Raw genomic sequence first — 27,144 nt, 5'->3', positions numbered from 1 at the left:
GAAGATCAAAGAAATGCCCCCTGTCAGTTATCCCCGCCCCGATCTGGGAGCAATTTTTGAGGAAATATTTCTCGCAGACAGAGACCTCTACCTGCCATTCTGACGTTTCTTTCGAACACCTGCCCATTTGGCCCAAAACTGAACCTGATGAAATTCTAGATTTAATCTCGAAACTAAAAATAGGCAAAGCCCCCGGGCCTGACCTGATCCCGGCGGAGGCCATAAAGCTACATCCAGCCTGGTGGGCAAACATAATTGCCGCAACTTTTGATGCAATTAATGCTACTGGTCTCGTGCCCAGAACGTGGAAGGAGGCCATCATCATCCCAATACACAAAAAAGGCCCCCCCGATGATCCGGGAAACTATCGAAACATCAGTCTCCTGTCGATTATCGGGAAAATATACGCTCGTTTTCTGTTAACTAGACTGACCCAGTGGGCAGAGGAACTCCATCTCATCGGCCCAGAACAAGCTGGGTTTAGAGCTCACCGTTCAACCACGGACCATGCAGTAATTTTATACCACTTAGCTCGGAAATACTCTTCTTCTGAGCGGGGCCAACTCTGTGCTGCCTTCATAGATCTGAAGGCCGCGTTCGACAGCATACCCAGAAAACTATTATGGGGAAAATTGGCCCATTGGGGCATTGATAGGTTATTGTGGCTAATAACCCAACTCCACGATGGGACGACCGCCAGGGTGAGAATAACACCTACTGGTGACCTCACAAACTCCGTACCCATCAACAGAGGAGTTCGACAAGGGTGCATTTTAGCCCCTTATCTTTTCAATCTATTTATAAGCGACATGAGAACACCTCTAGCCGAGTCACAATTAGCTATCCACGCTCCTCGCCTTGCGGATTATCGCTGCCCCTTATTGCTGTATGCTGACGATGCTGTGATACTCTCGTTCTCTAGAATCGGTTTAAGGAGGGCACTTAAGATTTTTGCTTTGTACTGTAAATCTAACCTCCTTACCATAAATCAATCTAAATCGAAAGTGCTTATTTTTTCCAGAAGTCGGAAGTTGTACAAATGGATGTTGGATGGGAAACCTATCGAACAAGTTCAAAAATTTCAATACCTGGGAGTGCACTTTCAACACAACATGGGCTGGAAAGCGCATATTGCTTACCTCCAAAACAAGGCCAAAGCCCTTTCGAACGCATTACTGCGTTTCTTCTTTTCGGAAGGGGCTTTACATGTACCATCTGCCTTAAAGGTATTTAAAGCTAAAGTGGTGGCGACAATGGCTTATGCTGCCCCGTTATGGGGAGCATCAGTAAATCTGGCGCCCCTAGAAACAATTCAGAACCAATTTCTGAGACGCCTTTTGAAATTGCCCCAGTGCGTGAGCAATGCAGCTATTCACCTTGAACTTAAAATTCCCTCGTTAGAAAACTCCTTATGGAAGCATATTTTCTGCTATTGGCTGTCCTTGTGGCATAGATTGCCCAATCACCATCTCATTCAATGTCTTTGGAGAGACGACTTTGTTAGTCCCTGGGCAAAAAAAATCCACTCCAAAATTATGTCCTACGGATTGTTCCCATCGGACCTATTGAAATTAGATCTTCCCTCAGCCAAAAGAACTATAATTCAAAAACTAGATAACTATGATTTCCATCAAAATATTATAACGGGAGGTGGAACATGTTCCCCGCTGAATCAAGGCATACAGCCCACGCATCAGATTCCATCGTACCTGTCTTTTCTTTCTGTCGCAGCCCACAGATTCGCCTTCACCAAAGCAAGATTTAATGTTTTCCCATCCAATGTCCTGGGGCACAGGTTTTCCAAAGGCCAAATCTCAGTTTTATGCACGTGTGACAACAGAACAATAGAATCCCTCTACCACATACTGTTCTGTTGCCCCCTGCATACGCCCGCTCGGACTAAAATCTTGTACCCTCTAATTCTGGAAATCACGGACAAACCGCTGGAGACCCAATTAACATACCTGCTGCAAGATGATGATACGACCAAAACATTACTTGTAGCAAGATATTTGATTTCAGTTCTCTCCTATAAAAAACAGCATAACCTACTTTACGACTACTGACACTAAGTTACATCATTCAAGTAACCTTCTGAGCTGAGTAATGGAAAATGATGGCCTGCAATGCACTAACGTTTTAACCATAGCTAAAAACCCCATAAAACTACTTGAAACGTTTTAAAAAAGTTGTACAATGTTCCTTGTATGAGGAACTATTTTTGCCTGATTGTTCTGATTCTTTTATGTTTTTAATTTGTCTGATTGTTTTTATGTATGTCGGCTTTATACTGTTTTATTCTTGGTTGCAGTACACTATGGGCCTATGGCCGAAATAAAGTTTATCTAGCTGAGTGGATGAACTACAGGGAGCCAAAAGGGACATTTGAATAAATTCCAGTAGGTGCTGCAAGGCCAGAAGCTTAAAAAAAAAACACCCTTAAAAGGAGTCACACATGGGGGGAAAATACAACAAAGCCATACAATTTCTATTGAGAAATCTGTTTATTTAGCAGGACGCACCTCAACCACAAGAACCATGTGAATCAAAAATAGCAGGAAGAATAATCTGACATTCTTCAGTCCCATGGAAATGCCATGCGCAGACCCTGCATGTTCTCACGATAAACACGGTCAAAGTGTTCATTCTGTGCCACAGTCAGGTGGTTCTTCCAGTCCCCAGAGATACCTGGAACAACACAAGAGGGTGTGAAACCACTTTGTAACCACAAAAAAGATCCACTAAAATTACTTCAACTAAAACCAGGACCCCATTTTGTCTTGCTCAGGACTTGCGCTTCTACTGGATGAAGCAAGGCAGCTGCCTCAAGTGGCTTTTTTAAGGAATAGCAGAACCTGCTCCCTGGCTGTTCTTCCCAGGCCCTCCCTCAACTTGTAACCCAGTAGTAGTCATGCTTCCATGTTGATGGCCTAGACTTACTTAGCTGCATTTTCCTAAAGCTCCACAAGTAAGAATGGGCAAATCTGTCAATTTTGGTTTTTCTCCTTTTCTCTCTTTTTTTCAAATCTTAAATTCAGTTCTCTACATTTTCACACCGGTTTGCATTTTTTATTAAAAAAAATTGTTCCCATGAAAATCCATCAACATTTTAATACAAATCTCTCCCAATATACACATTTTTGTATGCAATTTTACACAATGCACATTTTTGCAAGCCATTTTCCCTATTATGATCCATTTTCATATGTTATTGTCACTAATATATGCATTTACTTGCCTACATTATGCTAGCAGTTTCATTTTTGCACTGATCAGCTGTGTGGAAAATAGCACGCAAAATTCAGAGCGGTGTGAATTTCAAAGAACTGTTGAATTTCAGTACAGGAAAGTATGAGATGAGTAGGCTTACTCAATGTGAACTGAATCAAATTTCTTCCCCACACTACTCCCATTCTCTCTCTCTCTCTCTCTCTCTCTCTCTCTCACACACACACACACACACACACACACTTCATAGGTTGCACAAGCCACGGCCTTTGTTTATCACTGGGTATTTTGTTACCTTTCCTCATAAGCTTTCCTTTTGTGTGATCATAATAGGTATCTGAAAATTGAGTAAAGTTGGACATGTTGTTGCCTTTCATCTTGTGGAAAGAGGCATTTTCCACCACAGAGTCGATTTGCTGACTGCTCAGCTCTTTACCAATAAAATGACAAATCCTCTTCACACTTCCTCGTAGGTCCTGCAGAAGGTAAAAGCAAATGACTGAATTCTCATATTGACACTACCATAGGGGGATCTGCCCTTTGAGAAAAAAGAATACAGAGGCATTCTTGCAGGGAGCATTGAGCAAGAATGCTTCAAGGCTACCTCAAATTCAGTACAGGACCCAGGAAATACTGGAGACAATGTTTGAAGACATTGAATTAAGTACAGAACAGCAGATTGTAGGCCGCACCTGATCTGTTGTAGAACAAAGGAATGCCACCACGCACTGGCCTTAAGCCATTTTTATTTTATTTTAAATATATTGGAGAAGCAAGGAACTCTGAACTCAAAATAAAAATGTTGGGGAAATCAATGGAAAACTCAGGGCTATCAAACTGGTTCGTTTCATCTGGTCATTCAAACCCCCATTGTAGCACAGACTTGCTGTAAGCACTAATCACCTTAGTTCTCTACAAAGGACACTTTCCTTTTTAAACACACATACTTTGTATATAGATACATAAATTGCTTTGAAGTATGTTGCTAATATATTAATTGATGCATAAAGGTGCCACATCAGAAGTGTTATTATATGTTTAAAGGATTGTACTGCAATCCTAACCATGTCTACTCAGAAGTAAACCCCACAGAATTCAGAGATGCTCATCCATAGGTATGTGGTTTTAGGGGGCAGATTAAGGATGAAATCCTATTGTGATTTTTCCCCCTATAACATTTTCAAGACCAAAGGAACACATCAATCATTATTGTTCTTTTCACAAGGAAATAAATAATCTCTTCTGAAAATTGCTAGTGTTATCACTGCTCCACAGTTTTTTTTAAAGAGGGAGAACCATCTGGATTTGATTGCCCATTCTTACCACCTTAAATGTTTCTTTCAATAATGAAATTAAATTTAAAAATCCTTTACATCCCCACCACCATCCAAGTTTTCTGCACTTACAGCACAACTAAACTGTCCCTCCTGACATGAGAGAAACAAGACAGGATAGCAACTTTATACTGAATTGCGAAATCAAGGTAGCAAGAATTGCTTCAGTCCTAACCCCACTTACCTGATGGTGAGCCCCACTGATTTCAATAGAACTTACTTCTGAAAGGGCATGTTTAGGTTTGCAGTGATAGGTGGATTTGTGATGGGCCATTAGTCACACCATGAGCTTTGTCTCTAAGGTGTCCTTGTTGGATTTTTTGAATAGTCAAGTTACTTTAGAGCCAGTCTAATGTAAATACTGTCTGTTTAAGAGAAACAGGTGCCGGTGATTTCTGTTAATTGCTCACTGGCGTGGGCTCTGCTCCTTGTATATAAGGCTCTGCCAGAAACCCTTCTGTATCTTTCAGTTTGATTCATCTCTTAGTAGATCACTCTCTCGGTTGAATATATCTCTTAGGAGAACTGTATCTCTCAGTGAGATCAGTACCTTAGTTGGAGAATACTTAGTTGATTCTCATTTTAAGAGATTCCAAGTTGAATCTTAGTAAGAGAGACTCTTGGTTTAAGAGATTCCTTAGTTGAATCTTAGTATGAGAGTTGTTTAGTTATAAAGCTAGTTTGCTGGGAGTTATGTTGGAGTTTATGGGAGGTTTGGAATGGATTGAAGGTTGGAATGTGGGTAGATAAAGTTGCTAAGAGAGAAAGCATTTATCTTTAGTTTAAAGTCTCTTTTGAGTCAGTTTGTTTTTCAGTTAAAGAAACCCAACCGTTTGTATTTTAATCTGTATACTTTTACAAGTGTGCAGCTAGTAAGGGGTTTCATATAAGGTATATAATTCCCTACACTCTTGGTGGTGTTTTCTTAGCCAGGTCGACTTCTGACTGCATATACTCTGCATGAAGTGTACTTTAAAGGGCCGCTGGAAACTGGGATATAACTTAGGTTAAGCAAGTTTCAATACCCAGTTTTCTCCAATATTATTCTTATCAGATATATATATTTTCCAAAAGTCCTAAGGCTCTTGGCTAAGAGGACTCCCTGTTTCATTAATTTTGAAAGGGAACATGTGGGGAAGGTAATTGATTTGCAGATATCTCTGGATAGCTGTGATGGTTAAAAAGTAAAGGTACTCCTGACCATTAGGTCCTGTCGCGGACAACTCTGGGGTTCCACGCTCATCTCGCTCTATAGGCTGAGGGATCCAGCATTTGTCCACAGACAGCTTCTGGGTCATGCGGCCAGCATGACTAAGCTGCTTCTGGTGAACCAGAGCAGCACATGGAAACGCCGTTTACCTTCCTACCGGAGTGGTACCTATTTATCTACTTGCACTTTTATGTGCTTTTGAACTGCTAGGTTGGCAGGAACTGGGATCGAGCAACGGGAGCTCACCCCGTCACAGGGATTCGAACCGCTGACCACCTGATTGGCAAGCCCTAGGCTCTGTGGTTTAGACCACAGTGCCACCCGCGTCCCCATCTGTGATGGTAGTGTGTGCTAAAAATGCATATATTTCTGCATCAGCAAACAATGAAACAGAGCACAGACATATGCAGAACCAACTAACTGCAACTGGACAGAAAGCACCAGATAAAAGTGAGAATTTACTATGGGCATTTGTACCTCTCTAACTCAGAATCACCTTGCCAATTGTAGACTTTTTCAGAACAAAAAAAATGGCAAAATGATATGTCACATGACACAAAGTTGGAGACACAACCTGGAAGTGTGAATATTGTCAAGGCTGGGCCAATACCTGCTGTAGTTCTTCATAGGTGATGAAGAAGAAGTTGGACCTGTCCTTCATCTCCATCCAGTTTTTCACATGCTCAAACCAGGAACCATAAGACACTTGAAGAGCAAAGTGGAATGTAAACAGTTTCAGGGGCGAGAGGAAAGACATAGAGGACACACCAGTCAGGAACCTACAAAAGACATTTATTCACCTGATCGGGGAAAAGGTAGATAAAGGCCCCCTGGACAGTTAAGTCCAGTCAAAGGCAACCATGAGCCATGCGGCTAGCATGACTAAACTACCTCTGGTGCAACGGGACACCATGATGGAAGCTGGAGTGCAAGGAAACACCGTTTACCTGCCCACCACAGTGGTACCTATTTACAGAAGCAGGGAACTTTCAATGCCACTCAGATATAACTAAACCCAGCACCACCTAGCAACCAGGTTGTCTAATGATTCTATTTACATAGACAAGAGATCCAATATTGTCTATGACACTAGAGTCGAGGATTCACAATATGCCCTTTCCACATGTTGCAGCCATTCCAATTCCCCTTTTAATGACATTCGTTACTTTTTTTATATAGAAAATGAGGTGAGTACTGTGGGACCATTTCCTATCCCACCCCCTCCCCACCTATCTCACTGGGGATTGTACAGAAAGGAAAGGAGAGGGCAGGAAAGAGCATTGAAGAGAATAAATGAGACAGGCTGATTTCCCTCTTTCCCTACCATTCCCACTCAGGAAATTTTCCATGAACTCTTCCAAAGTTCCAGGGTCCTTCACTATTTTTAGGCCCTTGCTGAAATGGTAATATGAGATCATCACGTCTTTGGGATTACGCACGGTATAGATAACCTGGAAGAGAAGGAGGGGACATATTTAGGGAAGGCAACAGGAGCAGCCCTAACTGTAGACAGACTGAGGCAGCTTAGGTGGATCTCATGAAAATGAAGCAAAATCTTTGTTGTTTAATTTACTGTTGTTTTACTTGTTTGTTTATTAAATTTGTATATCACCTTATACCCTCAGCAGCTTGTAGGAATCAGTGTTTGTTGGTGTGTGTTTTTCTGCTACACCTCATGCAACAAATTCCTCCATCCTTGATTTGGGCAGGGGTTATCTCCCCACCCTTTTTGGGTCAGATACTTGCCTTTCCTAGGGCCATAGGTGAAGTGTTTGAAACACTGAGCAGGTCGTGCTGCCTAACAGAGCCAAAAGAAGCTGAAGGAAGGAGCCAAAAGAAGGTTTGATGTGTCAATTGTTCCTCTCTTACCTTGGCCTTGGAGTGCAGGAAGGATTTGGGGAAAATGTGGAAAGGCAGGTGAGATGCCAGGAGCCTGGGTGGAGGAGATTTCAGGGCAAGCTGTAGGCCCGGTATATTCTCTATCCAAGGTGACCGTTCCCACACAGGTAAACTCTGGACCCAGGAGGGGTCTCCATCACGCCAGATTAAGCCCATGATCTCCTGCATCCAATGGGTACCTAGAGGAATGTCAGGTAGTCTTCTCAACCCCTCTTGATTCTGCAATAAACACATTTCCTTTATCTTGTTCCCTCTCCCCTTCCATGGCTCAGTACCACTAGTCTGCCCCATGCGAAATCAATTGAAAGGATCATAAAAAATTGGAATGGTTTTTTGTGAACAAGTTACTCAGCACCCTCCTACACAGGCAAGATTCCAAAAATTCATGTCTAGTTTAACATGGTGAATCAAATTGAATGAACTATTTTGAAGAGGGTGGAGCAGGTGAGGATATCAGCAGTGTGACTAATCTATAGCAGACATATTACTTAGCTTTCTGTATACAATCAGTATTCATGGATGACAGCTCTAGAATCTCCCTGTTAAAATATAGCAAATCAGCTTCATGCTCGATCAAACATGTGATCCAGCTATTCCAGTATTGAAGAACAGATATTCCGCAAGAGGGCGTAATTAAGCCTCAGATTCTTTAAGTGGCCCTCCATTTGAAGGAGAATACCACCTGATTCTGCAATCAATGATACGAACCTTGTCTGCTTAATCAGGAATCCAAAACAGCTTTATACTGAGGGGGGCGGGGAGGGATGAGGGGAGAGAAAACGGGAAACGAAATGATTGATTCAAGTTGGCTGTAGAGGTTTTGGAGGAACATCTGAAATTCTTGGACCGTTTTTTCTTAAGCATCTTTCTCTTAAGCAAGAGTGTATCTTCCTGATCTTTTTATAGGTCAGCTATACCTTAATTGTTAAGGTACCCCTGAGAAAGGAGGTTTATCATGATGGTGTTAATAGAGTCCTCATTTCAGGGGCTGTGTATCTAGAAATACAAAAATCCATCCGCTTAGGTGTCCGATGTTTCAAATAATGAGTTTAAGATGCATTTGTCAGTTGCATGGCACTCCTGGTAGGGTAGAATGTTATACACAGCCTTTAGTCATGACAGGACCATAATAAATGGTTTTAAATGAAACTTTTTTTATTACTTGATCCGAGTTGTCAAAAAAGGTGTGTCTTAATATACAAAGACTGTAAGAGATATGAAGCATCAAAAAATGGATGCTGGCAGAGATTAGCTATTTTATTGTTTAATGTTTCTGAAATATGACATCATCATCTTTGAAACAGCATTTACTCCAAGTTTAAAATTACCTAAATGCACCACTAACCTGACTTGGGGTAAGTGACATTCACTATATCATCATCCAACATTTGGAATTCATTTTCAAGATAGCGGAGCGTTTCCTCTGAGTAGTAGTCCACTACAGGTAAACTGATTCCCTTGTATGTGAAAGAAGCCATTGATCACACTGAAAAACTGTAAAGATGCTGTTATCATCATCATCAACAACAACAACAACAACAACAACAACATTAATTAAATTTGTATACTGCCGAAGATAACAGTGCAGTTTATCACACAAAAATAGAAAGTACACAATAAAGCAAAAACAAAGCTGTAACCCCCTCTCACAAACACATTAATATTCATTAGAACATACTTATCAAGATTATACACACACACACACACACACACACACACACACACACACACACACACACATCAAGATATATGATCCTGAAGGACAGATCCTGAAGCTGAGGCTCTAATACTTTGGCCACCTCGTGAGAAGAGAAGACTCCCTGGAAAAGACCCTAATGCTGGGAAAGATGGAGGGCACAAGGAGAAGGGGCGACAGAGGACGAGATGGTTGGACAGTGTTCTCAAAGCTACTAACATGAGTTTGACCAAACTGCAGGAGGCAGTGGAAGACAGCAGTGCCTGGCATGCTCTGGTCCATGGGGTCATGAAGAGTTGGACACGACTAAACAATAACAACATGAGAGAGTTAGTTTTGATACCTCATCCTTTGGGACATTCAAGTAGGACTGCCCACCTTTCGTGTTGGGCAGCATTGTGGCTGGGCATCCGGGCCCTTGCTCGTGGTCATAGGATTGACACCCCCTTCTGTGCCTGCTCCAGCCACATCACCCTGCTTGGCCAATCTATGCTGGCGGAGAAAGTGGCCGCGGGTTTTTTAAACTGCTGTGCGGCCAGGGGCTTCTTTCTCACGCCTCCTTGCCGGATCTCCCAACCCACCCAACCTCTTTTCAAACTTTGGTATGCATGACCTTGCTATGAACAAATGCCAGCCGCCTTATTGTTGGGGCTGGGTAGGAATATTTCCACTTGGCAATTGGTATCTGCAATTTGGTATTTGCCTGCCTTGTAGCAATCGTCACAACTTTGCAAGGCTAGGCACTGCGTAAACCTTTGTTTAATGGAGGGGATATTGCCCCTCCTCAATAAGGATATCCTGTTAAAGGGATCTGGGGGTGTGGATCCTGTCCAAAGCCTGGGCGTGGGCTAGGGCCATGCCATGTCCCAAATGGGGATCCCTTGAGGTGCCCCTATTTGATGTAAGTCATAGGGCTCCCCCTTCTGGTGGTTTACCCTTAGTTCGCCTGTCGATCAGGGATCCCCAAACTTCGGCCCTCCAGATGTTTTGAACTACAATTCCCATCATTCCTGACCACTGGTCCTATTTAGCTAGGGATCATGGGAGTTGTAGGCCAAAACATCTGGAGGGCCGCAGTTTGGGGATGCCTGCTGTAGATGTAGCCTGGTTTCACCCAATGCCTAAGCCAAACCGCTCACATCTGTAACCAAAAAAGTTGTGGCCTGTTTTAGCTCATAATCCTAAACACTTGTGTCTGCTTGTTTTGATCAATGAGCAACAGGGCCTTGACACACAATCACTGTTTAAGAGACAAACTGTGAATATAGCAGCAAAAGTGGGGGTGCTGAGTCAGTAAGACAGCCACAACTGCCCAAAGCATGAGGGCTTTTATGAACCAAATACAGGCCCGCCCTAGCCATAGAGGCTAGTGGTGCAGTGAACCACGGCACTGGGCATTGGAGGGCACCAAGTGAGCGCAGGGTTGCGGCGGTCTGGCCAGGACTGTGCTCCACGAGCTGAGAGGCTGCACTGGGTCTCTCTCCTTCTCCAAGGACTCCGCACCACACCTCCTCCTTCTTTTCCCCGCGCTGGGTTCCGCTCAGTCAAGCTTCGCCACCAGCGCACACACAGTGCCCAAGCGGCTCTTGCTGGTCCCGCGGTGTGCGTGCTGGTGGCGAAGCTCGACTGAGCGGAACCCAGCATGGGGGAAAGGAGGAGGAGGTGCAGCGCAGAGTCCTCAGAGGTGGCCACCCGCTGTGCCGCAGTCACTTTGGCACTCCCGGGTCCTTGGAGAGGCTCTGGAGCAAAGTCTGACCTCTCAGGAGCTGGTTTGGCCAGCAAGGCGGAGGGGGCTGCCTGTAGCCCACCAGCTCATAGAAAGGCAGCTGCCTCAGCATGATCCCTTCGGTGCTGCGCTTTCAGAGGGGGGCGCTGGAGGGACCTTTGTGCCACGGCGCTGGATGGGCTTAAGACGGCCCTGACCAAAGAGGTATACATTTGGCTCTATGGGACTTGGAGGTTCTGAGTAACAATAAACAAACCTTTGAAACAACCCCCCTCCTATTATAGCCCTAAAGGATCCTCCAACCCACCTTAGAATTCAGCCTGTACCATACTTACAACCAGAGGCTGTTTCTGATCTTCCCTTCTTCTGGTCTCTTCCTTTCCCTTGTTCTGCCAGCAGTATGGCAAGGTGAAATGAACAATGTTCACAATGCCCTTTGATATGCAGTTAATGATTTACAGCTGAAAACATTCCCAGGGGAAGCTTATGGCGTAGGGTTTGGCCTGTTTGTCCAATATAGAGGGCATGAAGGGTACTGTTGGCATTTGATGGCATACACAATGTTAGAAGATGAGCAATTAAATAGTCCTGAGATGGTATGTTGGATACTGGCCCCAACAACATCCAACATACCATCTCAGGATCCTAGCCCCAACAACATCCAACATACCATCTCAGGACTATTTAATTGCTCATCTTCTAACATTGTGTATGCCATCAAATGCCAACAGTGCCCTTCAGCTCTCTATATTGGACAAACAGGCCAAACCCTACGCCAAAGGATAAATGGACATAAATCTGACATCAGGAATCACAAGACAGAGAAACCAGTAGGAGAACACTTCAATCTCCCAGGACATTCTATACAAGATCTCAAAGCAGCTGTTTTATTACAGAAAAATTTCAGAAACAGACTGGAAAGAAAAGTTGCTGAATTGGAACTCATTACCCAGGTGGCGCTGTGGGTTAAACCACTGAGCCTAGGGCTTGCTGATCAAAAGGTCGGCGGTTCGAATCCCTGTGACGGGGTGAGCTCCCGTTGCTTGGTCCCAGCTCGTGCCAACCTAGCAGTTCGAAAGCACATCAGAAATGCAAGTAGATAAATAGGAACTGCTACAGCGGGAAGGTAAACGGCGTTTCCCTGTGCTGCTCTGGTTTGCCAGAAGCGGCTTTGTCATGCTGGCCACATGACCTGGAAGCTATACGCTGGCTCCCTCGGCCAATAATGCGAGATGAGCGCGCAACCCCAGAGTTGGTCACGACTGGACCTAATGGTCAGGTGTCCCTTTACCTTTACCTTTACCTTACCAAGCTTAAAACCATGGAGACACCTGGTATGAACAGAGACATAGGATTCTTATCTCATTATACATGATCAAGCTTTCTTTAGCACCTCAGCCCTTGCTTTTTCCCGCAAGACCAATTGCAGTCATTAACAGTCGTTAACAGTCATCAACAGGTTTACCACTCCTATCAGCCCATCACCCATTCCCATCACACACACACACACCCTCTGAATATACATAAGGGTCTGGTTACTTCTGTTTCAGTGTATCTGAAGAAATGTGCATGCACATGAAAGTTCATAGAAAAATAAAAACTTAGTTGGTCTTTAAGGTGCTACTGAAGGAATTTTTTTAGATCTTATTGTGTCCACTATAACTCCCACCCCTCAAAAAAGGAAAACAGCCCGATGAATTTAGTGGACGCTGAATGACAGGAAATGGTCATGGCAGTTGTTCTTATTAAACATTTTATAGCTGGGGAGGCCAGCTGCGTATTAATCTATGTGGTTACAGAGGAGCATGTTATTGTTTTTACTTCATTTTTCTACTACATACAAAAAAATGTGTTTAGCATCAGGACAGCGGAAGGAAACTCTGCTTAATTACTGCAGTCAAGTTTAAGTGAGTCTAAAATATGAACCTGGGCGTGCTCAGAGGATTCCTCTTAAAAAAATTTTAAAAAATGTGTTGTGGTTCATAATTTTTTTAAGTGTTATTTTAATTTCTTTTATTTTTTAAAGTGTTTTGGCAGTGTTTTGTTGTTTATATCAGAGTTGGCAATGTTTTGGTGTTTATCTGTTTAGCTTTTTGCTGTAAAATATCCGGAATCTAGAAACAGCTGTAAAACATGAAAGGGCAGTTGCGAACTTTATAAGTAAACTCCAAATCTTTATTGCTTTCAGTTTGCAGTTAGGCCTCAATGGAACCGCGGTGCCACTTGCACCGGCCATGCAGACAGACTTTTGCAAAAGGAATTGCAACTTCCCTGAAGTATTGGCTGTCGGAATAAGTAATCCTGCACCTTTATTATTAGTATTTTACATTTCACAAATGTAGGTAAAATAAAACAAAACTTGAAAATCAACACCTGTTTGGGATTGTAATTTCTCAGTGATGTGCTCCTATATAAAATTACCTGTGAGTAACTCCTGTTGAACTCAGTGGAACTTACTTCTGAGTAGGGGTGGGGTGGGGAATAAAATCTAGTTCACATTCAAAGGTGAACCTACCTAATTCACACTTTCCAAAACAATATGCAAAGTTAAATACAGTACAGCAACCCTTCAAAATTCAGCGTTCTCCAATTTTTGCAATGAAGTTCTCCGGTGACGTAATGTATACAAAAATTCATATACTTGGGTAAACTGTGTGTGAAATAATTTACGCTACTGTTTTTTGTTCGGTAATTTTATTTGCAAAAATGTGTAAATTAAGGGAACTTGCATACAAATGTGTATAGTAGAAATTTTAAACAAAATGCTGGTGAATTTCCATGAGGACTTAAAAAAAATTACGAACGGAATTGTGGATAGATCAAAAACTGAACTTAAGATTGGGAAAATGAGGAACTGACAACAGATTCACACATTCCTACGTCTGAGTGGACATTAGTATAGGATTGCACTGTAAAACTGCCATTCTAAATACACTTAAAATCCAGATAAATGGGGCTAGGATTCCAGTCTTCCTAAATAATATATCCCACTGAAAACAGTGGGAGCTACTTCTTACATGTGGGACTTCCTCAGATGTTTCTTGTTCCTTCTGTAAGTCATCTCCTCAGTGTTCTCGCTTCATGCACTCATAGCTCATCACTCTTGACAGAGACAAGAACTCACCCTTGACTTATTTGCACAATCTCCCTGGGGATTGGGCGAAACCTGCTTTCAGCTTTGCCACTACAGTGGAGACAGCATGTGTTAAAAGAAAACACACCTGTAAAAAAACCAAAAAAAACCCAACTACCTTCCCTGATCAGGTATCTGTTTATTTAGCATAAGGTACCCAAATCGTACGGCACATTAGAATTTGAGGGTGGAGAACAGAGGAGCAACTATCTGGGATTCTTCAGTCCCAAGGGAAGGTCATATTCACACCACGCATGTTCTCCCGATAAGCACGGTCAAAGTGTTCGCTCTGTGCCACTGTCAGGTGATTCTTCCAGTCCCCAGAAATCCCTGGAACAACACAAGGGTAAGTGGCAACCACAAAGAAGTTCAGCTGATATTACTTCGGTTGAAATGGGAACATTTCTTCCTCAGGCTCAGGCATGCGGCAGCTCCCTCAGGTGGCTGACGTTAGAGGGGAAAGCACATGCCTCCTGACTGTTTGCCCTGATCCCCCCCACAACTATTGCACCTTCCTGATTTGGCACTCCAGCCGAACTAATGCAGACATGTTGGTGACCTGGGGCCAGGGGCGTACCCAGGATCAAAACTAGGGGGGGGGGGGGCAAGCCATGGTTCAGGAGGCTGGCTGCTCCAAGTCAGTTCCCCGTTGGCCTGATGCAGTGGTGAACTTTCCACCTAGGTGGCGGCAGAGCCCCCTTCTTGCAGCGCCCTCCCCGCATTGGCACCCAGGGCCGTCTTAAGCATATCCGGCGATCCCTCCGGCGCCCACCCTTTCCCAGAGTTGTTGACCTTTTTTATTGTTGACCTTTTTTAAGGGAGCTGACACCACGCTTACACTCAATCTCAGGGTTGTGGTTCCAAGCCCCATGTTGGGCAAAAGATTCCTGCATTGGAGGGGGTTGAACTAGATGACCCTGGTGGTTCCCTTCCAACTCTGTGAATGGTTCTGTTATTCTGTTGTATCTGAAGGCCTGTTCACAGGGAAGATGGAGCAAACTTGTTTTGTGAGAGATGCTTGTGGTGTGATTCCTGCACTGGAGGGGGTTGGTCTAGAGGACCCTTGGGGGTACCTTCCAACCATCCAGTTCTGTGATACTATGATTAAAATACTCAGCAAAGGTGTGCAGAAGAGAGACAGATACATATTATTTCCATCTGAAAAGTTGGTATTGAGGGTTGTCTTCATGCATACAAAGAACAAGGAAAGGCAAATGTGAAGAATAACCAACAGAAACAAAACCATGGTGTGTGCATTTTTATAACAAAATAAATCTACATTAGAGTTGTTGTTTTAGTTGCAGGATACACCCCTCCCTTTTGTGATTTTGAGTGATCTATATCCATACCTTTGAATTGATAAACATGTCTTAAGTTTGCTTCAGAAAATTAAGAATTCACAGCTCCCCAAACCCATTTGGGAAATTTCTTGATATTGATGTTTATGTAATCACGAGGCGCAGTTTAGATACATTCTGGGGGAGGGGGATTTGTTATCCAATTTCTCTATCTTCTTACTTTAGTTTCCCAGGGCTTTGTTTATTTATTCTTAAAGCATTCAAAAACAGCAACTGTTTTTTGCTGTACAAATTTGATGAAAAGATCCTGGAACAGTCCCCAGGGTGAGTCACACCATTTAAGATAGAACTTAAGCTACGTTAAAAAGCAGTTTAATTGGCTTTGGCTACCGGGTACAGTGCAGAAGTTTCTGTTCTTAAAGACCAACTAAATTTTTATTTTGGTACGAGCTTTCGTGTGCATGCACACTTCTTCAGATGAAGAAATCCCTCTGAAACACTGGTTGCTAGGCGACGAGAACGGAAAGGCAATTGACAGGCAATTGACAACTGCAGGCTCAGACAATGAGAACTATTAAGAGCAATTTAGGTGGCTGGGCAAAAGGACAACAGAGCAGGCAAGATAAAGTCACAATAAAGCTAACTACTTGCCCCAACGAGCTAGGCTGACCTTCACTGGCCGAAGATGGGGGGGAAGCTCCACTCCCACAAATACAACTAAAATAAAATAAAATAAAACAGCCGTGCAGCCAGGACACGCTTCCCTCAGCCACACACACGCCCCACAAAGATATGTTATTAATCCCAACAGAGGCAAAGACGGGGAGTGAGGAGTAAGGGGGGAGGAGCCAAGCAGCAGCAGGAAGGGGGAAAACGCTCCCAGATGCAGGAAGGGAAAAACGCTCAGCCACGTTCCCAGATGCACCCCTCCCCAACAAAAGCCTTTGCTAAACTTTGCTAAAGCCCCCCCCCTTGCAGGTACAAGCCCTGATCCCCGAACGTTACCACTCCCAGGGAGAAGGAACCTATTCCACTTCTGTGGACAAGCCAGGAAAAGCCGAAAGGGGCGAGCGGCCAGGTGCTGCCGGCTCAAAGCCCAAGGAGCGAAGGAGGACTGGAGGCAATAAGGAAGGATGACTCAGGGCTGCTGCCGGCTGGTTGAATGCAACTAAACCCTGCCTCCGAGCCAGCCCTATTGGCTGGGTGCAGTAGGCAGGGCGTGGCAGCTGGGACAGCTAAGGCAAGGAGCCGATAGCCCGGCTCCCGCTCACAACTCCTCCCCTTTGAGAGGCTTTGCCGGAGAGACAGCCAGGGAGGGAGCGGGGAGGAGGACGGGGAGCTGCTTTTGCCATGCTTATTTTTTGCTTCTGGGGGGCCACGGCCCCTCCCTGCCACACGCTGGGTACGCTCCTTGCCTGGAGTTGCTGGTTGTCTCCTCCAGCTACCTTTTCCTGTTGAATCACAGAGAGCTCCATGAGGAAAGGGAGCTGAGTAGGCAGTCTCATACACTCATGAAAGGCGTGTCTCTTGTTCTTCCACCAATGTAGCATTGCAGGTTTTATTTAAAGTGGAAGCCCCTTGGCATCAAAAGGAGCCAATAGTAAGCAGTGGTGAGGTGCTGAGCTGCAGTGTCTGGCCCTAAAAGCCTGTCGCCCACAAGTAAAATGGAAGACACTGTTCCTTTGCTATTTAGAAGCAAGATGCAGCAGTGGGAGTGGGGTGAGGAGTAATAATGGATGTTATTTTCTGACTGATCAAGATGGCCTGAAACTGGAACAACCTATGGAACTGGCTGATTCATCTGGGAGACCCTGAGTCCAGGGGAGGGGGGGGCTGTTAGATTTAAGTGTTTAAATGTTGTTATGATAAAAGAAATAAAATTTGAATGTATGGAAAATTTTTGGATATAAATTTGAGGCTAAAGGGAGAAATAGAGGATAGATGGATGGGAAAATAAATTTAGATTTGGATTAAGATGAATTATGGGCGGAAGATAGTTGATGCTTTTAAGAATAGAAATAGTTGTGAGATAATGTAAAAATGTGTTAGAATGGCAAACAAACATGACAATTGCTGTGCTATTCCTGCCTCCCACCCATTTTAAGATAAGATAAGATATCTTCATTGTCATTGTCCCCTTGCGGGAACAACGAAATTACTCTTTAACCACTCTATAATTCAGTGTTATGTAAATTTTATGAAATACATAATAAATAATAATAAAAATCCTTCCAGTAGCACCTTAGAGACCAACTAAGTTTGGTATTGGTATGAGCTTTCATGTGCATGCACTTCTTCAGATACACACTGCATGCACACAAAAGCTCATACCAATAACAAACTTAGTTGGTCTCTAAGGTGCTACTGGAAGGATTTTTTTTATTTTGTTTCAACTACGGCAGACCAACACGGCTGCCTACCTGTAACTATAATAAATAATGATGATGTGCAAAACAATTCAGTTTAAGTTACTTCTGTTGCTTTAGAGGAACAGACTCTGTGGCCATGAAAACTAGGACTCGGGGAAGTTTGCATTTAGATATGAGGAAAGCTTTACCTGCTGAATTTCTGCTTGCTTTCCAAATAGATGCTAAGGGCACAGAATCTGCCAACTCTAGCATAAACAACCCCGAGGCGACTACTGTGTATTGATGGCCTTGAGAATATGTGCCCCTCAGCCTGTTTTCAGGCAGTCCTCAGTATCAGCCAACTGTTAAAATCTTGCACACCTTGTTCTCAGAATAATTTCTTGCTTTGATTTGGTATGTTCATCTGTTAAAGGTAAACATAATGTAAGATGTTGCACAAAGAGAAAGGTGTGCAATTCTGCAAACTCGCCCCATTTTGCCTCTGGCTCCACCGCTTGGTGTAGTTGCTGATTGGCTTTTTCTGCAAGGCAACAGCCATCCACAGAAAAAGAAAAGGTTTTCACCCCTGGCATGGAGCATTATGGCCTTATTCCTTGGCACATACTTTGGTATGGCAACCAAAGTGATTACCTTTCCTCATGAGCTTTCCCTTCGTGTGGTCAAAAAGGTCATCTGGTGTCAAGGAAAAGTTGGACATCTTATTGTCCTTCATCTTGTGAAAGGAGGCGTTTTCCACCACAGCCTCAAGTTGTTGGCTGTTCAGCTCCTTGCCAAGAAAACGACAGATCCTCTGCACACTGCCTCGAAGGTCCTGCAGAAGGGGAAAGTAAAGGATTGATATGTAGCCTTAGAGCATGTGTAGGCAAACTAAGGCCCGGAGGCCGGATCCGGCCAAATCGCCTTCTAAATCTGGCCCGCAGACGGTCCAGGAATCAGTGTGGTTTTGCATGAGTAGAATGTGTGCTTTTATTTAAAATACATCTCTGGGTTATTTGTGGGCCATAGGAATTCGTTCGTTCTTTTCTTCAAAATATAGTCCGTCCGTCCCCCACAAGGTCTGAGGGACAGTGGACCGGCCCCCTGCTGAAAAGTCGGATGACCCCTGCCTTAGAGACTTATGTAACGGATTAGCCAAGATGGAAAATTTATTACACCCGGGATTAGAAAGAGTTAATCCACCTCCAGCTTAATTGACAGCGCATCTGGATGGTGCCTGGTTTAAAAAGGAGGGAATAACCGTTTTGGCAGTTGGAAGCGGGGGAGTGAGGTGACGAAGAGGGAAGAAGAAGGTTGTGGGGCCAGGATAGTGGTGGTTTAGGTTAGGCTTAGGATAACTTGAAGTTAAAGTTGGACAGAGTTAATGTATAACTGTAACTAAGCTTGTAAACTTATGCATCGTTGAGAAAAGAAAAACCTATGTCCTCAAGTAAATAAAATTCATCTTCTTTTTGTGCCAAAGAGTATCGTCTTGGTTATTCCAGCAGTGTATTAAAACTCACAGAGGTGGAGACTCAGAAAAGGGCAAAATTTACCTAAGGAAAAGGAGATAGTTTGTGTCCTAGAGTCACACAGGAAGGGCAGTATGTTGAAAACCTAGAGCGCCACAAGTTTGATAAAGTGGGGATCTGAGTTGAGGGAGTCCCTGTTCTGTAGGCAAGAGGTTGTTCACTCAGATAAGATATCTTTATTGTCATTGTCCCCTTGCGGGAACAACTGAACAAATAGCCCTGAGTGTTTGTAAGATCAGGCAACGAAAGGTGGAATTAGAATCTCTTTACTGAGAAGCCCAGAATCGAGGGGTTTATTTTAAGGTATAAGGAATTGAGTGGGGATCGCTTTACCCTATACCTTTTCATCTCATAATCTATTGACAGCGTCTCATAATCTATTGATACCTTTTCATCTCATAAGCTTTTCATCTCATAATCTATTGACAGCGTCGGCGAGGGGGTTTGTCGCACCTTACATAATATACAGAGCTTGCCCTTGATCAAGAGGCACACAACAGGCATTCATTTCAGTTTGGAGTGCACATTTGGTAATGTTTATACCATGAGGGTGTGGAATTTGCTGCCATCACTGTGCAGAAGCCATCCTGTCTCAGGCTGCCAATACAATACAATATTTCAAAACTGGTAGTGTGTGGACACAGTCAAGCTTGGATCTGTACCTGCTGCAGTTCTTCATAAGTGATGAAGAAGATGTTGGCTCTATCCTTCATCTCCATCCAGCCTTTCACATGGTCAAACCAGGAACCAAAAAGCACTGGAGGAACGAAGAGGAAGCAGTGGTAAGATGTAAAGAGGTACCAGAGAAATGGAAAGCATGCTATTGAAGATGTAGAAGAAACAGCAATGAGGAACCTAGAAAATAACATGTTGCTTGCATTCTCACCCATTTGTTAAGGGCATTTATTAATTTTCTTTAAAAGGAAACGACGATCGTAGGACTTAACCCCATTTCTCCCTTTCTCTGTGTAGCCAACTGCAAATTATACTTCTCTGATAAGACTATAGGGTTAGCTAAGAAGAGAGCCTTTCTGGTAGTGGACATTGTGCTGGGTCAGAGCAAATGAGACTGGCTGGTTTGCCTCCTTCCATACCTTCCCCACTCAGGAACCACTCCATGAACACGTCCATTGTTCCATAATCCTTCAAATCTTTAAAGGCTCCGAAGAAGTGGTAGCCTGAAACCATCGCATCTCGGGGGTTACGCATTGTGTAGACTACCTGTAACAGAGGCAGAGGCACATTTAGGGAGAGCCCAGGCAGCTCTAACATTGGAAATAGTGAAATGGCCACCACAGACACCTGAGCACTTCTCATGAAAGGCATATTTAATTTACTGAAGAAGTGTGCATGCACACGAAAGCTCATACCAAAATAAAAACTTAGTTGGTCTTTAAGGTGCTACTGAAGGAATGTTTTTATTTTAATTTACTGTTGTTAGATGTATCCCCAAAGATGTGCTCTACGGGGAGCTGGAAGGAACTCTGCATTACAACTCTGCATTACATCTGTAAACATGATAGGAAGGCTGGCAACATCAACCCCACCATGTGGGAATCCTTTGGAGACAACCTTGCTGCCTGGAGACGGACACTCAGGTTGTGTGACCATTGGAGGAATGTCTGCTGGGAGAAGTACAGAGAGAAGAAACACCATGATGCACCTTCATCTGCTCCAGCTGCAACAAAACATGTCTCTCCATCATTGGCCTCTACAGCCATAGCAGGCTCTGTAACCTTACAACAGTTTTGACCTCACCCTCAAAGGCACTCTCCTCAATGTCTCCCGAGATGGACGGATGCCAACCAGATGTATCCCATGCTATTCCTACTCAGAGTACATCTACTGAAAATAGTGGCTAATGTTGGTGCATTAATTTTGATGGGTCTAAATGAACACAATTTTCACCCACACATTTTCCAGTCTTCTTTAAACATATGTTCTTCTTGTTCTCTTATTCTATGTTAAATCTGCAAGCTGTGTGTATTCCATCAGTTTATGTTGCCATTCTTCTTTGGTTGGGACCTCGCTCATTTTCCATTTCTGAGAGGTTTTATGGAAGTACAATCAGACACTCCCCTTCCTGCTTATCAGCTAGGCTACAATATGCACCTGATTTTGTCCCTACCCCACAATAGGCCCTTCCTACCAGAATCTTCTTGCAGCCAGGTGAGCACTCCTCTGCAGATTCTGTATTTACCAATGACTTGCCTTCCTCTTAGTTCTGAGTAGGGTTAGGAGGAAGAGTCTGGTTCTGGAGTGCAGGTGCATGTCTGGTGCCCAAGAAGAAGTGTGCAAAAGATTGAGCAAATCATGTTGCTTAACATGTCCAGGAACCTAGGCTGGTGATTCTTGGGGAGCCTCAAACCTCTTCTTCAGTGAGGTTTTCTGAGCATATGGGTTATCATGGCAAAGGACCTGGGCTGACCATGCATGTGGACCATGACCAATTCAAATCCTCCTGCAATCAGACAACTGCTAAGGAGATATCCAGTATTCCTCCCAATGCTGTAGTGCAAAATATGGCATCCTCTAGTAAATGGGCTGTGTCAAGTGTCTGTGCTCCAGAGTCCCCCCACATCTATGTGGCAGAAAGGCAGGAGATTGCTATGTCAACTGTTCCTCTCTTACCTTGGCCTTGGAGTGGAGGAAGGACTTGGGGAAAAGCTGGAATGGCAGGTGAGTAGACAGGAGCCTGGGGGGAGGATATTTCAAGGCAATCTTCAGCCCTTCAGGAATATCGATCCAGGGTGTCCTTTCCCAAATTGGTACATTCTGAACCCATGAGGGGTCCCCATGACTCCTGATTAAACCCAACACTTCTGACATCCAGTGGGTACCTAGGAGGAAGTCCACCAGTCAGTCTTTTTCCATAAATCCACTTGGGTTTGCAATGCACACCTTTCGATGATCTAGTTCCCAGTTTTCTTCCTAGTGAATGCCTGGCCGTTGTGAAATCAATTAGTGGATCATAAGAATTGGAATGGATCTTTGCCCACAGCTTGCTCCTCAGCACTCTTCTATGGGACAGGATTTCCAAAATTCAGAACTGGTGCAGCTTAGTGAAGTTGAAACAATTCTGACATGAAGTTCTGACATGAAATGTTTGTGGACTTTTCTCAGGACCAGGCGATTGTGTTTTAGGGTATGAGGATTTAGGAAAGCCTGGACTACTTCATTTACTTCTGACATTCTTATCACTCACTTTTTACACCAACTTACATAATCTAACTTTTGCATGACTTTTTTTTTTTTGCATGAATTTTTTAACTACCCAAATTTTCCTTTTTCAGATGCCCATCTTTCATGTAACTCTCCATTTTGGACCTGGCTGCCCATTAAAAAAAAAACCACTTGTGAGAAATGCAATTATTAATGTAGGCCACATACAATCACCTTGTAGTTATGACAAACTGTTAATGTTTCTTTGTCCTTATGTTCAATGACCATAATTAAACATGGGGGGGGGGTTTAGATATTGTATTGCTTAATATTCTTTGTGTGCTTCATATTTAAAGTTGGTGAAGTTATAAATAATACCATATAAAGAGCTGCCTTGTTAAGTTCAGAGTCTATGCATCACCAGTTGTACCACTCACCTGACTTGGGGTAAGCGACGTTCACTATATCGTCATCAAACAGTTGGAATTCATTGTCCACATAGCTGAGTGTTTCCTCTGAGTAGATCGGATGAGCAAAAAGGATCCCCTTATATTTGAAATAAGCCATTGATGATGCTGAAAAACTGAATATATGAGGAGAGAGAGAGAGAGAGAGAGAGAGAGAGAGAGAGAGAGAGAGAGAGAGAGAGATTATGCCACATCCTTAAGGACATTCAGGTAGCTACAGTTTTAGAACCAAGCTGGGGAGATAGCTGGGGAGCAGGAGGAAGAGAATCTTTCAAGAGGTGGTGATGGGCCAGCAAGAGATGTTCAAGTGATGCCACCAGGCATGGTGGGAAATATTCCAATGAACTCAGTTCTGATTACACATCATATCAGGCTTTCAAATCTTAACAAGATCATGGGCACAAATTAGTCACACAATTAATTTATATCACCTCCTTGGGCAGCAGTCCAACTGGGCTCCATACCCTCCAACACTTTGAATCCAGGACACCATCTTCCCAGTCACCATCTTACCATTTTTTATCACGAGAGCACGGTGGCCATTTTGGTTGCCATGCGTTCACATGATTTCATGTCACGTCGCTCCCCCTCCCCCCAAAAACCCTTCTTTTTCCTGCATGACACCCAAATACACACATTTTGGGGCACCATGCAAGATCACAGCCCTTAATAAAGCACCACAAAATTGTGCAAGATCACAGCAATCAAAATGGCCCCTGTTCTTTCACAGTAAAAAAACAGGATGACCCATTTTTTCCAGGACACTTATGGAGGATGAGGATCTGGAAATAGGGCATTATAGGTGGGGGGCAAGGGAGAAGCAGGGCCACCAGCCATGGGCCTGCTGGATCCACACACACACCCCAAAGGAGAGCCTGATCTGAGCCCTTCAGCTGAGCCAGCCTGGACCTGCTACAGCAAAAAAGAAAACAGAAGCTGTCCCTCTCCCCCTCCATTTCCACCCTGGCTGGCATGAGCTTACAGAGCTTTGGATGTGGTGGTCACTGTTGGTTTGCTACTCCCCAGGCAATCTGAGGAAAGCAGGATGCTCTCATGTTCCAAATTGTCCCTGTTTGCCCTACCTAGCCTGTCTGTGTCCTTGGTCAATTACTTGTTCTCGTTGTGTCCCAATTTTGTTGCTGTTTGAGGGGTGCTTTTTCAACTTTTTTTTTTTACTATATTAAAGGTAAAGCCCCAAATGGCCTCGGTCCAGTATACCTGAAGGAGCGTCTCCACCCCCATTGTTCTGCCCGGACACTGAGGTCCAGCGCCGAGGGCCTTCTGGCAGTTCTCTCGCTACGAGAAGCCATGTTACAGGGAACCAGGCAGAGGGCCTTCTTGGTAGTGGCACCAACCCTGTGGAATGCCCTCCCACCAGAGGTCAAAGAGAACAATTTCCAGACCTTTAGAAGGTATCTCAAAGCAGCCCTGTTTAGGGAAGCTTTTAATGTTTGATGGATTTTGGTATTTTAGTATTTTGTTGGAAGCCGCCCAGAGTGGCTGGGGGAACCTGGCCAGATGGGCAGGGTACAAATGATAAATTATTATTATTATTATTATTATTATTATTATTATTATTATTATTATTTTATTAAAGGTAAAGGGACCCCTGACCATTAGGTCCAGTTGCAGACAACTCTGAGGTTGCAGCGCTCATCTCGCTTTATTAGCCGAGGGAGCCAGCATTCAGCTTCCGGGTCATGTTGCCAGCATGACAAAGCCACTTCTGGCGAACCAGAACAGCGCACGGAAACGCCGTTTACCTTCCTGCCGGAGCGGTACCTATTTATCTACTTGCACTTTGACGTGTTTTCGAACTGCTAGGTTGGCAGGAGCTGGGACTGGACAACGGGAGCTCACCCCGTTGCGGGGATTTGAATTGCCAACCTTCTGATCGGCAGGCCCTAGGCTCTGTGGTTTAGACCACAGCACCACCCGTGTCCCGTTACTATATTACTAGCCAGAAAAACAAATACTGTCTTGGTTTATGGATCAGTGAAGGAAAGGCTTATTTCAGAGTAAAGGAACAGATGGAGTTGTTGTTGTTGTTTAGTCGTTTAATCATGTCCGACTCTTCGTGACCCCATGGACCAGAGCACGCCAGGGCTTGTGAAGAAGGCGCAGCAGAGACTGTATTTTTTGAGAATTTTAAGGAAAAACCATCTTCCACAAAGGCTGCTGCTTGCCTTCTATCACTGTGCCATACAGAGCGTGCTCACGTACGGTTTATGTGTCTGGTGTGGAAGCTGTGCTTCTCAGGACAGAGCAGGGCTGTGTAGAATTATTAAAACAGCAGAGAGCATTATTGGCTGCTCACTCTCCAACTTAGAACAAATCTATACCACCAGGTGCCATAGAAAAGCACTAGACATATCAAGAGATCCAATGCACCCTGGTCACCATTTCTTTCAGCTCCTGCCATCGGGACGGAGATATAGAACTATGCAGGCAAGAACGAGCCGTCTCAGGAACAGTTTCTTCTCTAGAGCGATTTTGGCCTTAAATGGAAAGCCTGGACTTTGAAGTCATCTTATTTTACTTGTTATTTGTATTATATTTACTGTTTTTAATTAGGTTTTGTAATTTTGGATTATGCGGAATGCTTTATCTGAGTGGATGTAGCAACCGAGTAATTTCGTTGTTCCCGCAAGGGGACAATGACAATAAAGATATCTTATCTTATCTTATCTTCCACTGCCACCCGCAGTTTGGTCAAACTCATGTTGGTAGCTTCGAGAACAGTGTCCAACCATCTTGTCCTCTGTCGTCCCCTTCTCCTTGTGCCCTCAATCTTTCCCAACATCAGGGAGTAGATTTCAGCAATGGGTAATTTGGTTTGGCAACTCAACCAGTAAATTTTGATATGAGAATACATTTTGATATGTTACAAGTTTCCTGTGTTGGAGCATAACCTTTAAAGTCCTAGCACAGCTTCACATGCAAATACATGGGAAACATTTTACCTGACATTTACATCATTGCACGTAACTGTGGTTGCATACCCTTCAAGGTTCCCCAGATGAAAATGTCTGTGGGAGATGTCCATATTTTCGCCTGCTGAATGTTGGAGGGTATGACATAAGTGCTTCTGGACCTACTCACACACTATGAGTAGGGGACTATTTAGCTGAAGTGCAAAATAGTCTTTGCTCTTCCCTGCTTCTGCCAATAGGAGGTCAGGTGAGGCGAACTTTTGCCTCAATCTGGAACCTTTGATACTCATTTCTTGATTTAAAGCATTTCACATGCTCAGTAGTTGAAAACATTTACGTAACAGCAGTAAACTGAAAGCAAAGCAAACAGTCCCCACCCACGGCCTGAAAATCTCAAAAGACAATCTGAAAGGGAAAAGGGAAGAAGGTGGAAAACCAGTTTGTAAATTTCATGGAATCTATTTGGGAAGAAGAGAAGTGAAATGAAGCTGGTCTCTCAGCAGAAGCACTGCTCTCCCATCTCTCTCACAGCTGCAAACAGTGGATGGCTGCAGATAGCAGACAGTAAAGCAGGCATCCCCAAACTGCGGCCCTCCAGATGTTTTGGCCTACAACTCCCATGATCCTTAGCTAACAGGACCAGTGGTCGGGGAAGATGGGAATTGTAGTCCAAAACATCTGGAGGGCCGAAGTTTGGGGATGCCTGCAGTAAAGGGAGGCGAGGAGCCAAAGGAGCAGGTCTCTCAGCGGAGCCAGTGAATAGACCTGTCTCTCTCCTTCTGCTGCAGTCATTTATAGCATATACCAGTTAATTTGAAATCCCTTCATGTTCCGATCTGGAAAACAGAAGAGGGCAATTGGGGAAGAGTTCTTCAAGGGGAGGAGAAGATTGAGATGATCTGAAAGAAGTAAACCTTGAATACAGAAAGTATTGTGAGAGCACAGGCCTCAGACAGTTGGAAACAGGAGCAGCCTTTGTTATATAGCAGCTACTAGAGTACCCCGTGGGTCTGGGAAGCGTACTTACTGTGTGATGAATCCTTGCAATGAGTCTGCCCTGATACTGGGAAGCAGGAGGAGTCAGGGAAACTTCAGCAGCTGCATTTATCTGTGAGCAGAACTCAGCATAGCATGTACAGGATGAGTCTTTTAAAAGAGGCACCGTGGAACGTGGGTACTCT

The 27,144-nt window shown here is 43.9% G+C and overlaps 2 protein-coding genes across 9 annotated transcripts; both read right to left on the bottom strand.

Annotated features, from left to right (window-relative positions):
• Window positions 1-2,485: 2,485 nt before the first annotated feature.
• Window positions 2,486-16,467, bottom strand: LOC118087279 (sulfotransferase 2B1). Of its 8 annotated transcripts, none has more exons than XM_060275681.1 (7): window positions 12,043-16,467; window positions 9,017-9,165; window positions 7,642-7,850; window positions 7,097-7,223; window positions 6,383-6,477; window positions 3,524-3,704; window positions 2,486-2,688 (listed from the first exon to the last, which is right to left on the bottom strand). In XM_060275681.1, exons 2-7 carry the CDS (start codon window positions 9,147-9,149, stop codon window positions 2,579-2,581), a joined length of 855 nt encoding a protein of 284 aa, XP_060131664.1. In that variant the 5' UTR covers window positions 9,150-9,165; window positions 12,043-16,467; the 3' UTR covers window positions 2,486-2,578. The 8 variants fall into 8 exon arrangements, with proteins under 8 accessions (XP_060131664.1, XP_034975685.1, XP_060131668.1 ...); XM_035119794.2 differs by lacking the exon at window positions 12,043-16,467 and adding an exon at window positions 11,429-11,607 and having other exon boundaries at window positions 7,642-7,890; XM_060275685.1 differs by lacking the exon at window positions 12,043-16,467 and adding an exon at window positions 11,429-11,607 and having other exon boundaries at window positions 7,642-7,890; window positions 9,017-9,157.
• LOC118086723 (sulfotransferase 2B1-like) lies at window positions 14,420-27,144 on the bottom strand. Its single transcript, XM_035118715.2, has 7 exons — window positions 26,991-27,144; window positions 23,001-23,146; window positions 22,033-22,241; window positions 20,496-20,622; window positions 20,064-20,158; window positions 18,524-18,704; window positions 14,420-14,556 (listed from the first exon to the last, which is right to left on the bottom strand). Exons 2-7 carry the CDS (start codon window positions 23,128-23,130, stop codon window positions 14,447-14,449), a joined length of 852 nt encoding a protein of 283 aa, XP_034974606.1. The 5' UTR covers window positions 23,131-23,146; window positions 26,991-27,144; the 3' UTR covers window positions 14,420-14,446.

Source organism: Zootoca vivipara, chromosome 6 (genome assembly GCF_963506605.1).
Source record: "Zootoca vivipara chromosome 6, rZooViv1.1, whole genome shotgun sequence".
Classification (NCBI taxonomy): Eukaryota; Metazoa; Chordata; class Lepidosauria; order Squamata; family Lacertidae; genus Zootoca; species Zootoca vivipara.
Note: the sequence above shows the minus strand (reverse complement) of the source record. Positions and strands in the feature narration are given on the sequence as shown.